Genomic DNA, 13,591 nt, shown 5'->3' with positions numbered 1-13,591 from the left:
AACCTGGGAGGCCCCACCTGAGTAGCTGACCTGCCTTTGATACTGACTCCAGCACTCACTGAGCCCCCGGTGATGCGAGTGATCACTGGGACTGTGTAAAGGAGGGAAGAGGTGATATTACCCTAGAGTTAGAGGCCTTGGGATTTGGAACCACATTTTCGGAGCATGACCAGATCCCTTTCTCCCCTACTCCCTCCGGGGCCTCCACGAGAAAGTCTATTCTCCACCAAGGTGCTTTAGGTGGCAGGACCCTCCTGAGAGGGAGCTGAAGGACAGGGCTGGGTGGGGGACCTTTGGCAGTGGCAGTGAAGAAAGAAGAATAGTATTTCTGAACGTTCACTCTACAGGCCCTGCTCTGTGGACCCCACACTCTCTCACCCTCTCTGGACACCAACCTCGAGCTCCATCCCTCGGGTGACTCACCTTCATGATGACCCCTGGATCTCCTTTGGCACCCTTGAGGCCATTCAGTCCTGGGCGACCCTGGAACCCACAGGAGACACCTCAGTAAACCCTCTGCCCACAGGCCAGCCTGGCCCACGTCCTCCCCCTCCAGCATGTCCAATGAACACCGATACCTACAGGTCGTCCGGGGAGGCCAAACTCTCCTTTGTGTCCTGGTGGTCCTTTGGGCCCCTAGAGGCAAGACAAACACCAGATAAGAAAAGAACAGAAACTCTGGGTTCAGGGAAATGAGGGGTGCATGCCTGCTTTTGCAGACCGTGGTGATGATGACCCACTGACAGGAGGAAGGAGGGCAGGGATCTGGGTGGAAGCCCCTGCCTGCTGCCTCCTTGTCTACAGCCTCTCTGCTCTCCGCTAGAAGCACCTGCTCAGCCCACACCATCTCCTGCTTTCCTGCAGGCTCCAGCCCACTCCAGACTCTGGACCCAGCCCCTTGCAGTCAGGACTGACTAAGGAACAAGAGGTCAGTAGGTCAGGGCCTCAGCTCCCTGGTAGCCAGGCGCTGGGACAGCCCAGAACACAGACCTCTGTCCTAGGTCGTATGTCCCAGGGCTCATCGAATCCTGCATTCTGAATAAGGCAGCCTTGCCTCGTCCCTCAGGCCAGCATGGCCTGATAACCCACTCTAGGATTTGGTTCCGTCCTTGCTCTAACTTTCCCCTAGGAACCAGAGTCTTGGTCTGACACCTCAGTCCTCCAGCTGAGTTCCCGACCATGGACCCTATTTCAGTGCTGACTTTCCAGGACCACAGGCTTCTAGAGCCACTGTTCTGCTGCAGCCGTCAGGAATCTCCTGCCTTCCAGTGTCTGGGATGCAAACTATTCGGTTGACAATGCCAGTGATGGTGTACCTCTTCCCAGAACATATTCTATCCTTGTTCTGTGACTTTCCAACTCTATAGCTGGGTCTGCTCTGCCTCCCAGAGGAATGACTGGTTTAAGCCTGGGGCACTCCAAGTCCCTTTTCCTGCTACCATTAACATACATAGCCATGCTCTGAAAAATGGCAAATAAAAACTGAGTTGAAACAGGTCAGTACATAAAGTACCTAGTCTGTATTACTCTGAGGGAAAGAAAAGCAAAGACAGATGTGGTTGACAAGACACAGGCCACTTGGTGGGCATGGTCTAGGGCAACACGTCCTGATATGGTTTGGCTTTGTGTGCCCACCCAAAATCTCACCTTGAATTGCAATCCCATAACTGTGTCACGGGAGGGACCCTGTGGGAGGTAATTGGATCATAGGGGCAGTTTCCCCCATGCTGTTCTTGTGATAGTGAATGAGTTCTCACGAGATCTGATGGTTTTATAAGCATCTGGCATTTCCCCTGCTGGCACTCATTCTCTCCCCTGCTGCCCTGTGAAGAGGTGCCTTCCACCACAACTGTAGGTTTCCTGAGGCCTCCTAGCCATGTGGAACTGTGAGTTGATTCAACCTTTTTTCTTTATAAATCATCCAGTCTCGGTATTTCTTCACAGCAGTGTGAGAATGGACTAATACATTTCCCAAACATCCATGTGTGTAAGAATCACCTGGATCTTGTTAGACATGCAGATCCAGTGTGTCCTGATGGGGCCTGAGGTTCTACAGTTCTAAGAAGCTTCCAAGTAATGTCAGTGATGCTGGTGAATGGTCTACACTTTGTGTAACAGGACACTCAGGGATTTGTGAAAGAGTTACAAGCTACACTGGTCAGTAGGGCCACAGTTAGCCCATACGGCATCTTCCTGCAAATTAGAAGAAGATGCCACTTACTGCCTGTGTTTGGCTTGTTGTGCCCAAGGTGGGCTTCAGTAGGAAACACCGCCATGGCATCTGCAGCAGCCTGTTGGCCCCCACCACTAACTGTTTGTACTTTCTGCAGTACTGGAGGTTAGTAGGTGGTTTACCAGTGGTTAATGCAACAAACTCTCAGTCTATCTTAGCCCTAAGCTACCTGACTTTGGGTGTCCACTCTGCCTGACTTCAGGGACCAAAGGCCTCAGAAGGTATTTTGAAAGATTCACCTCAAAGGTTACAGGCCATTCTTCAAGGATACAAGTCTGTTACAGAAATGTGAGGCCCTTTCTCCCCACACTGGAGATCCAACTTCAACCAAACAAACTTGTATAGAATTCTCCAGCCCCAAATGTTTCAAATGTTCAATGTTTCAAATGTTCATTGGAGGCAGTGAGGTTCATTCGAGAAGAGACTGGACCCAGAACCTGACAGGTTGGCCTCAAATCCTCACTCTGCCACTTATGAGCTGTGTGACATGGGCAGACTACTTAACCTCCTTGAGCCTTAGTTTCCTCATCTATAAAATAGGGATTCTGAGGGTCACAATCCACAATGTCTTGGGGTTGTGAAGATGAAATGAGATGACCTATCTGAATTATCAGTACAATCTGATCCACAGAGAATGTTCTACACCTGAACTTTCTTTGCTCTTTGGGGAAGAATATATGACAGGGAGGTAAGTTTAGGGCTCACCCTTGAGAGAAAGGGTGAGAGCTGCTCAGAAGCCCATATGGGTTATGGATTCCCAGAGCAGTAAGGCCAGAGGGGCCCTAATATCATTTAGTACTAATTTGATCCCTTCAGTGTGCAGATAGGAAAACAGGAGCCCAGAGAGAGAAGAGTCCTTGCACGAGGTCTCATAGCAAATAAGTAGCATATTCACACCAGAATAAAAAATCTCAGAGAGGTTTTGTGGGGTCCATTTGAGGGTTTCCTGGGCAATTGTTCATCTTTAGCAAGCTCTGTGGTATAACTGCACGTACACCTCTCCTTCCTGAACACACAGCTAAACTACATTCTGAGGCCCCAAGCATCTGAGTTGTGGCCAATAGAATGTGCCAGAAGTGATGTTTATTATCTTCCACAATCTCTTCCCCATCCCCAACTTCAGCCTGCCAGCTCCTGCCAGCTCCTATGAAACCACAAGATGGCAGAGTCAGAGAATGGAAGCATCCTGGGTCCCTGAGTCACTTCTTGGAGGAGAGATGCCAAGCTGGGAACAACCACAGTGGACTTTGCAAGAGGGAGAAAGAAGCTGCTATTGTGTTAAATCACTGAGAAGTTTATTTAATTGTAGTTAGCCTTACCCTACTTTATGCACATTTTGCCACATCTTTGAATTTTTGTAACTGGGACAAATAAATCTAATCAAATCAAAGTATGAAAAATGCTTCAAACCCCAGTCCAGATCCAGCTAAGAGACTCTCTGGCTTACCATTGGTCCTGGGGCTCCGTGCATTCCAGGTTCACCCTAAAAGAGGAAGATATGTACTTGTCACTGTTTGGAACAGAAACAAAGATTCCCGGGAAGCTGGGGCAGATATGTGCCTGCAGGGTCTGGTGACATAATTACCTTTTTCCCCATTAGCCTTTCCAAGGGAACGTCCCCTGTCAGGATGGCACCCGGCTCTCCCTTCTCACCCTGCAATTCAGAAAACATCTCAATGAAGTCAGGACTCCTTGCCACCCTGTCCAGAGAGTCTTATACAGAGACTCCTCCTTGCCACCTTGTACAGAGACCCCTCAGTCCTACTGCCATGATTTATTTCTCCTGCCTTCATCCTACTTGAAGCCCCACTGCTGCGACATTACCTCTTGCTAGAGTATTGCAACAGCCAGCTAAATGAATGAATGTTCTTTCAGCCATTCCCTCTATGCACCATCAGAGTTACTGTCCTACAGCATAGGACAGTCCTGTCTTCCATGCCCCTCCAGGGCTCCCACTGATGACAGATCTGCATTCTCATTCTCAACCCTCCAGGATCCAACCCCAGAGTGGCCCTCCCTGTCTCCTGCCACACAGTGCCCTCAAGGAACCTCTGGCTCCCAATGTATTTGATAGCTTGCTTTCCTAGCAACTCAACCTGAGAACTGTTCCCATCAAGAATACTTATTCTTGTTAAAACACCTGAAATTAGGAAAGAGATGAAGGTATAAAAACTAGAGGCCTCTCTCAACATGGAGGCTTTGTGTCTCCATATGCAATGTTGCCGCCAAACTCTAAGCTCCTGTGCAAACACATACTTGGTTAGGCAAAGCTATCCCAGCTGTTGGAAAATAGATGATGGGTAGACTGGTGGCAAGAACACAGTATCCTGCCCCCAATCCTGTCCTCAGCAGAGCCATCTACTATGCTAGGAGGCTGCTGAGGAGACGCTTGTCCAGAGAACAAAGGCAGGTGCAGAAATCTGTGACTGGGGCTTTGGCCCTGAACTTCAATGCTGGCCCCTGGGGAGCAGGGCTGAGCCACATAGAAGTCTCCTTTCAATGGGGCTGGGAATAGCTAAGAGAGTGGCATCAAAGCAAGCAGAGCAACCTCTTTTTTCCATCCCCCTAAGCCCACACCTGGTATTTAGATCTTACCACTCCACTGGTGAGGAAAGGTAGTCCTGAGCACGCCAGCAGGGAGAAGAAGCAAGCACAAAAGCATTAGAGGCAGAGTGAGAGAAAGTGTGTTTGCTGCAGTGGCCGGAGCACAGCCGCCTGGGTGCCTGTACTAGTCATTCAAGGTGGCAGGAGGTTGGGGGTGGGAGCGTCATGTCCACCCCTCTAGATTCGTCTGACTTTACCACATAAGAAACAGAGTGCTTAAAGCAAGAGCTGCTCTTGCTTGACGGGGCTTCCTCCCAAGCCTTGAGCTGGCCAGCCCTGGTCCATCTCTGCAGGCCTGTGGGAGCAAAAGCATCCCAACACACACCCCCACATGAAGTCAAACCTTCACCCAGCACATCGAGCCCTCCATGCCCTGGAGCAGTGGTCTACCTAGATATTGGAAGCCCTTTCCTTCTTGGAGGCCACTGTATTATAGAATGGTGGGGGGAGAAAAGAATGAGAGGAGCCTAAGCTCCCAGTCCCGGAGAGCATACCCACCCTTCTTGACTCCCCGTGGCAGGCTCAGGGGGTTGCCCAGTATGCTCCCACTGGCTTTGCACAGAGCTCCACCCCAGCTGTAAGCATGTGCTTTGTTAGCTCTTTGCATATCTCTTCCTCATCTTATTTCTACATCCCCAGTGCCAAGCACAGGAAACTGCCTGGCACACTGCAGGGATCAGTGGATGAAAGATGGATGAGTATATACATGGATGGGTGAACACATGAATCTGTTCACGGACGTCACTCTCCTCCTTATCTATAAAAACCAACTGGAAAGTTAATTCTAAGAGGCAAACACAAAAGAATACAAGCACAACAATGGATGTGGTACCCCGGAAGCTGTTCCGTGTGCTAAATACTTATTTCAGAGATTTTGGACCAAGACTGTCATTCAGTTGCAGAGTGCAAACTTATAATTTATAAATATTAAACATTTGTTCTATTCATTCATTACACATGCTTTCATCCAACAAGTGTTTTGAGTACCATTTGTATACCAGGCCCCATATTAGTATTGGAGCAGTGGAAAAGAAGCTGGCAGGATGCCTGTCCTCAGGCAGTGCATGTTCTATAGGGATGCTCAACAGGTGGCTAAACAAAGCACAGTGTGTGTGAGAACAAAGGAGTGTTGATCTCTTTCCAAATTATGGTAAAAATCAGTTTCACTACCTACTTCGTACCTTCTTGTCTCATGGAGAACCTTGAGATTAAAAAAGTTAATGGTGAGTGACTGCTAAAAAGTATGGGGTTTCTTTCTGGAACAACGAAAATGTTCTAGAATTACTGAGTGGTTCGTGAGGTTGTACAACTTTATGAGTCCACCAAAAATCACTGAATTGGACAATTTAAGGGGGAGAATTTTATGGTATGTGAATTGCATCTCAAAGAAGGAAAAAGTTAATAGCTACTTTCAGCCAATCTGAAATGTTTAGTAAATTCCAGAGCCCAATCCCACCCAGATATCTGGACCCCTCTTACCTGTTCTCCTTTTAGTCCTGGAAAGCCAGGCAAACCAGTGTCACCTTTTGGTCCTCTAGGGCCCTGGAAGGAATTGTTATATAATATTTGGTTGGTTGTTGGGACTAACATGCATTAACCAATTAGAAATATATTTTTTTTTCAAACAGTAGAATAGACACTGCCATCCCCCAGGCAGGTGGAAGTCACGATTATCCATGACAATTGTCAGTGTATCCATGACATTTTCTTAACCTTAAGTGGTCCAGAAATTGTGGTCTGGTAGAAAGAAGATAGTCACACTTCTCTGAACGCTGGTTTCCTCCAACTGGGCACTACTGACCCAGCCTATTATCTGGGCCTGCTGCCTCTGCTTGCCCCATGGCTTCTCCAGGCCGCCTTGCAGCCTGCCTCCTCTACCATCCCCTTCCACAACTCCCACCCCTTCTCTGGCTCCCCACTACCTATGAGATAGAACCCAGGTACCTTAGCCTGGCACCCCAGCCCATCCCAGCCAGGCTGCAACATCTCATCTCCCACAGCATCAGGCTGACTCCTTTCCTGCAGCCTCTGCACCAGCACTCACGCCACCCCCTCTTAGGAGTGCCCATCCACCTCTCTGTGAAACCAAATCCACACACACACGGCCAGAGACAACCTCCTGTCAACTCCAACAGACACTGAATGCCTGTGACGATGACTCACACAGCCACATCTGCCTCAAAAAGGCATTTCAACACTTTCTTGCTATTTTAACTTTTCGCAGTTTCCTATCTTGTCTTCTGGATCAAAGAGTGAAATACCAACTATGGCAGTGGCTTTCAATTATTTGTTATTATTGTTTAGCAGTGAAACTCTTTTCTTTCCTTCTCCCCCACAAATAAAGTCTCAAATGAAAGCCCAATATATAAAAATACGTCCAACGGAGCTTCCCTTATTGAAGGTCAGTGGCCTGGAACGTGCCTATTTGGCCCCCTCCTTACTCCTTGCAGTGGGAGACCTGGAGGCTCTTCTGCAGAGCCTGGGACTCCCTTGGGATCACGGGACCATTCTTTTAGAGGAGAATGTGCTCTGAAACGTGCACCAGGTCTTGGAGCAGCCAAGCCAGGGAGGGAGCTCAGGGGTCTGACCTTTTCTTCTGCTAACCAAGAGTCATGGTCTCAGTCATGAAGTCATGGTTGCCATTCTCTCTTCTGTTTTTTAATGTCTACTTAGCATGTATGTTTAGTGTTATATGATATCCACCTTTAGAAAACATAAAAACTTTAGAAAATCAGCCAGGTGCAGTGGCTCATGCTTGTAATCCCAGCACTTTGGAAGACTGAGGCAGATGGGTTGCTTGAGCTCAGGAGATCCAGACCAGCCTGGGCAACATGGTGAAACCTCATATCTATCAAAAATACAAAAAATTAGCCAGGTATGGCGGCACATGCCTGTAGTCCCAGCTACTGAGGAGGCTGAGGTGGAAGGATCGCTTGAGCTTGGGAGGTAGAGGTTACGGTGAGCCACTGCACTCCAGCCTGGGCAACTAGAGTGAGACCCCACCTCAAAATAAATAAATAAATAAATAAATAGTTCAGAAAATTATAAAGAAATAGAAAAGAATGCCACTGTTCATTCTACCATCAAGAGCAAATTTCTGTTACATTTTTGATAAATTTCCTTCATTTATCCAGAAGCAGTGCATGTCACCCGTTGGCATTGGGCCTTTCAGAGATGCAGATGCAGTGCTTTGGAGAAATCATCTAGGTCAGTTCAGGCCGGGCGCGGTAGCTCATGCCTGTAATCCCGAGGCAGCCAGATCATGAGGTCAGGAGTTCAAGACCAGCCTGGCCAACATGGTGAAACCCTGCCTCTACTAAAAATACAAAAATTAGCCAAGCATGGTGGCGCATGCCTGTAATTCCAGCTACTCAGGAGGCTGAGGCAGGAGAATTGCTTGAATCTAGGAGGCGGAGGTTGCAGTGAGCCAAGATCGCGCCACTGCACTCCCTGGGTGGCAGAGCAAGACTCCATCTCAAAAAAAAAAACAAAGAAAAGGAAGGGGAAAGGGAAAGGGAAGGGGAAGGGGAAGGGGGAGGGAGAAAGGAAAGCAAGCAAGCAAGAAAGAAAGAAAAAAGGAAAGAAGACATTCAGGTACCACACGGAAGCTAGGCCTTACTTTTAGACAGGCTCAAAGTTTTAGGCAAAACTAATCTCTTTCTAAACAGAAGCGTTTTTATTTTTCTTGGTGAAAGCCCCATGGGGTACACACAGATGATTAATTACTAGATGTCTATTCCATGGTTCCCCTCCCTCATGCCTCCTCCATTGCCATCATCCTATCTACTTGAAATTTAGGGATTTATCTACTTGAAATGTTTGACTCGTCCACTTTCATTCATAGCAAGCCAACCCGCTGGCTCAGGCTTTGATTGGTCCTGGATGGAGAGCGATGAGTAGGACCCAGCCCTCCACAAGTTGTTCGTAAGACGGTCAAGAAAAAAAAAAAAAGGCAAGGGCACAAATAACTGTTACTTAAGGCAGAAAAGAACCACAGGAGTGGTGTCAATAAAGCCTTGTGGGTCTTAAAGAAGGGGACACCTCCAGGTGGGAGCACTCAGAAAAAGTTGATAAACAAGATGCCACTGGAGCTCAGTCATGCAGAGATGGAGGAAATGCCATACCAGGTGGAAGGAACAGAATGAGTGCAGCCTCGGGGCACAGATAGAAGAGGGCTAGGGTGGTACTTACTGGAAATCCTGGCAGCCCAGGCAACCCGTCTGGCCCCTGTGACACAACAAGAGAAAACATGTGGATTAGGAGCAGCATTCCCAGAGTCAGCAGGACCACCTCCCTCCCGCTCCCTTCCAAAGGCCTCAGCCTGTTCCCACAGTGGGGAAGAAGGAATGAGACAGCATTAGGGATGAAGGAGCCCTGTGAAGGTCTGGATTTACCAAGGGGTGGACAGCAACAGGAAAGGAAGGGAGGAAGAGAGAGAAGGGGTGAAGACGTGGTCATACGGGTAGACAAGGCCCAGAGACTGTGAGGACAGGGATGCCCAATCTCTGGTTTTTGCGTGTTTTGCTTCAGTATCCACCTACCTAATACCCAAAACCTCCAATAGCTTGGGGAAAACAAAGACCTCTTGGGATGAAACTTCTGTTTGTTAGCTGGTTTCGTCTAAGTTTTGATTACTAGGGTATTTTGGATTATCTGTTTTCATAGAAATCAAATGGATGCAGTACAGAGGAGACAGGGAGATAGCTCACAACGAGAGGTCACTCAGCAGGGAGAAGGCTGGTTACCAGAGGAGCCTGCAGACATTTGCAGGAATCTTGGGCCAGCACTGGATTTTCCCTGGACGTGGAAAAATGGGGTTCAGGGCAATCTCATGGGGATCTGCAGGAGGGGCGGCCCCGGAAGACATCTGCATCGCACAGTTGTAAAGGTATAAACCTGTCTCCAGCAGTGACTTGCACAGAACGTCATAGTATGCTAAGCAGTTTCACATCCTTCATTTCTTACAAGCTGCCTCAAAGGCTGGTGAGGTGTCATCAGAGAAGAGAATCAGGGGCTTGGAGAGGTGTGTGGAGAAGATGGGGCTAGAACCCCAAGGCTCCTAAGCCCAGAGCTCCTTCCTTTCCCCACTGACAACCAGCAGATGCTGGGAGGTGCAATGGGGATTTATTCTACAGGCTGTAGGAGGAAGCTTCCTTCCTCTTAGGGCCATTGTACCATGGGTCAACCCTGCCAACTTGCAGAAATCATGTATATTTGGGTTTTTTGTTTGTTTTGAGACAGATTCTCACTCTGTCACCGAGGCTGGAGTACAGTGACATGATTTTGGCTCACCGCAACCTCCACCTCCCAGGTTCAAATGATTCTCGTGCCTCAGCCCTCTCAGTAGCTGGGATCACAGACATGCGCTACCACACCTGGTTAATTTTTGTATTTTTACTAGAGACGGGGTTTCACCACGCTGGCCAGACTGGTCTGGAGCTCCCGACCTCATGATCCACCTGCCTAGGCCTCCCAAAGTGTTGGGATTACAGGCGTGAGCCACTGCGCCTGGCCAAAAATAATGTATATTTCTGATATATATTATAACCCCACATTTTAGAGATCTGCAAATTAAGACACAAATAATTTCCGGATCTCTAAAATGGAGCTATAAAGACTGAAATGAGTCCATTTCCTCCTGTGCTCCAATTTCCCTTGACCACAAGGAAAGGTGTCTCCAGGTTCTTCCTATTCCGTGAAATAAGGTAATGTAAGTAAAAGGCAGGCCAAAAGTGTGCAACAGATGTCAATCTGCTGTTACTTAGCATTGTCTGCTTTCCATGACACATATTTCTGGTGCACAGAACTGGAAGCTTCCACTGCTTTGGACACAACTTTCCACATGGTCAAATTAATGTGAAAGCAATTTTCCAAAAAATGCAAAGCTTTCTTTCTATTCTACTTTGATATATTCTAGCTCTATGCTTCAGGAGCTAAAAGGAATCCAAAGCAACCCGACTTTGTTTTAACAGGGGCATCTGGGTAAAAGTCACACTCTGGGGCAGCTGTAGATACTAACCGGAGGCCCCACCAGCTCAGGAATGTCTGAGAAATTCATGAATCCATGGGTGATATTGATCAAGGACTGAAAAGAGAAAAATCAGACAATGAGGACAAAGAATGGCATGTGTCCTGCCTTGTTCCTGGCAGTGAAGTTTTAATTAAAGTCACCCAGCATAGCGGAACACTGCAGACACCGAGAACACCCTCAGCTGACTGCCAAACGCAGCTCTCCCGCCCCCTTCTTATAAAACAGCTCTGAGCCGCCTTCGCGCTTTCCTCCTTTACTTCATTTTTAAATCACACAATATACAAATGTCTTCTCTCTTTTTAGAGTTTAAACATATACATATTATCAATATGCGCCCACAGAAAGCACAGTGTTGGTGTGTGTATGTTTGTCCATGTGGTTATTTTACATAAATGGCATCAGGCTGTATTACTCAACTTGTTTTATTCACTCGGCCATATTGTGTGGAGATCTTTCCATGCGGAATTTTGAAATGTGGATATTTTTAGCTTTAAAGACTGCCAAAGAGCCATCCAAAGGGGCCAATTTACACTTCTACCAGAAGCAAACGAGATTACCTTTTTTCCCACCCCCTTACACATATTTGATTTTTTAAATCATGTGCTTTTTTTTCTTTCTAACTTTAGTCATCCTTTTCCCAGTTATTTGGGGCTTGTCTTTCTGTGGTCTACCAGCATAGTGTCATTTCTCTCTGAAGGGCCAGGATTTTTCATGATGTGATATCTTAACATTAAATGGACCCGATCTGGTCCCAGCCCACATTCCAGCCTTCTCTCCAATTCCCGTCATTCTCCACACACACCCACACCCACTACCCCTGCCAGTCAGCTCCCTGAGCCTGGGGCACACCACACTGTCCTACTCTCTGCTTTGGCTCAGGGCATCTCTACCACTTGAACCTTGGAAGTTCTGTCCTCCGTGCCTACCTGGTTAAATCCTTCTCAGCTTTCCAGTCCCTGCTCAAACATATTCCTCCAGGAAGTCTTCCTTGATTCCTCATATCCCAAACAGTCTTTTCTCCCTTGTTCCCTTATTTATGTTCCTTTGCCTCTCAGTTACAGCCCTTCTTCTGACTTCACTGGGGGCTCCTTGAAGGTAGGAACTCTGTCTTACTTATATTTATTTTTCATTTTTTTAATTAGAAACTTTTAAAAATATTAAAGACGGAGTTTCGCTATGCTCCCCAGGCTGGTCTCAAACTCCTGGGCTCAAGCAATCCTCCTGCCTTGGCCTCCCAGAGAGCTGAGATTACCGGTGTGAGCCACTGCACCTGGCCTTACTTATCTTTACACCCACAGAACCTAGCATGGACCTGATACAGAGTGCATGCTCCTGAGTGCTTATGCCAGAGTGTTTATTACAGGAATAGAGAATTCAATGGCACCCAACATTTCATCCAGCAAACACTGATTAAGCCTGCATTATGAGGCCAGCAGGGGGGACACAGAGAAGAAAAAGAGGTCCAGAGGGCAGGTGGAGGAGTCAGATATGTAACCAGGCCATTGCTATATATGATGTGGGTTTGAAGGATGAAGTTACTACCTTCCTTGCTGATGAGAGCTGGGGGATGCTTTCCTCCATTTGTGTGGACATCTTCCCATGTGGGATTGTGGAGAACGGGTATTTTTAGTTTTAGTTTTAACAGACTGTCCAAGAGCCATCCAAAGGGAGCACACAAAGACGTTTCCTCTGACAGGAAGGGTGTAATCCTTGGCTTCTCTTGGCCCCTGCACCCGCTCCGTGGAGAGGTGAAGGGACCTTCCTGATGGGCAGTTGGGAAGCACCAACGGGCATGCCTAGCTCAGCCACACTTCTTTCCTTCAGACCTGCCTGCCTCCAGGAAGCACATCCGGCATCCTGCAGGCAAGTCCGTCTGATTGGCAGGAACATGTGGCTCTCCCATTGGGTGGAGGGCTTCTGCCTAACCTCCATCAGTAATCAAGGTGGCATCCGGGCCTACCTCCTCGTCGCTGGCTTTATTTCTCAGTGTGCTCTGCCCCTGGCTGGGGAAGGTGTGCGCCGCTTATCTGGGACTTCCTCAAGACCCTAACATCACTAATGCTCCTAGGCTGCATTTTCAGTTGACCCCAAATGCTTCCAGAAGACACAATTCTGGAAGCACCATGTGAGAGAACAGTGGTGCTAGGGGAGGAACAGAGACGTGACGCGTGCTGGCAGGTGGAAGTTCTAACACCAGGTGCTGGCTACATGCCCCCTGCATGGCTAGCAGTTTTGAAGTCATGGACAACCTTCTCTTCCCTTTGGCAAAGGTGGAAAATATGTAGACGAGCTCTGACCTGGATGATACTCACACTAGGCAAGGTCTCGATGCGCCCAGGTGGCCCTCTCGGCCCAGGGGGTCCCACAATGCTGGCTCCATCCATCCCCCTTTCTCCCTGGTCAAGCAGCGAGGAGTGAGAGAAAGTTTACTGTACAGGGATAATGCCCCTAGACCCCAGGCTGGAAAGCCCTCCCAGCCCCAGCTTGGCTCTGTAACCTCACCTTGGGTCCCTGGTCTCCTTTTTCTCCCTTGAGACCCTGGAAAAATAAACATAAATATTCTTCTAGTCACTTTGCTCACCTCCATCTACCCTCTCGTAATGCCATCTCCCCCTGAGTTTTTATGCTGATTTTGTCCCAGGCAATGGGAATCAAGGATAAGCCACAAATTTCCCTTCTGGAGTCAGAAGAAAGCAACACCCCACAGAGTGAGAGAATCAGAG

General features: G+C 48.1%; 1 protein-coding gene across 2 annotated transcripts in view; it reads right to left on the bottom strand.

Moving 5' to 3' along the window:
* The window catches only part of COL15A1 (collagen type XV alpha 1 chain), a 120,929-nt gene that overhangs the window by 22,010 nt on the left and 85,328 nt on the right, over positions 1–13,591 (bottom strand). For both annotated transcript variants that reach the window (XM_003940079.4, XM_074395094.1), the window contains 9 exons: positions 13,371–13,406; positions 13,181–13,264; positions 10,857–10,922; positions 9,029–9,064; positions 6,317–6,379; positions 3,819–3,887; positions 3,681–3,716; positions 583–636; positions 424–483 (listed from right to left, as the gene is read on the bottom strand). In XM_003940079.4, coding sequence (XP_003940128.1) covers positions 424–483; positions 583–636; positions 3,681–3,716; positions 3,819–3,887; positions 6,317–6,379; positions 9,029–9,064; positions 10,857–10,922; positions 13,181–13,264; positions 13,371–13,406 — 504 coding nt within the window. The remainder of the gene's footprint in view (positions 1–423; positions 484–582; positions 637–3,680; positions 3,717–3,818; positions 3,888–6,316; positions 6,380–9,028; positions 9,065–10,856; positions 10,923–13,180; positions 13,265–13,370; positions 13,407–13,591) is intronic.

The sequence above is a fragment of the Saimiri boliviensis genome, chromosome 2 (assembly GCF_048565385.1).
Source record: "Saimiri boliviensis isolate mSaiBol1 chromosome 2, mSaiBol1.pri, whole genome shotgun sequence".
Taxonomy (NCBI): domain Eukaryota; kingdom Metazoa; phylum Chordata; class Mammalia; order Primates; family Cebidae; genus Saimiri; species Saimiri boliviensis.
Note: the sequence above shows the minus strand (reverse complement) of the source record. Positions and strands in the feature narration are given on the sequence as shown.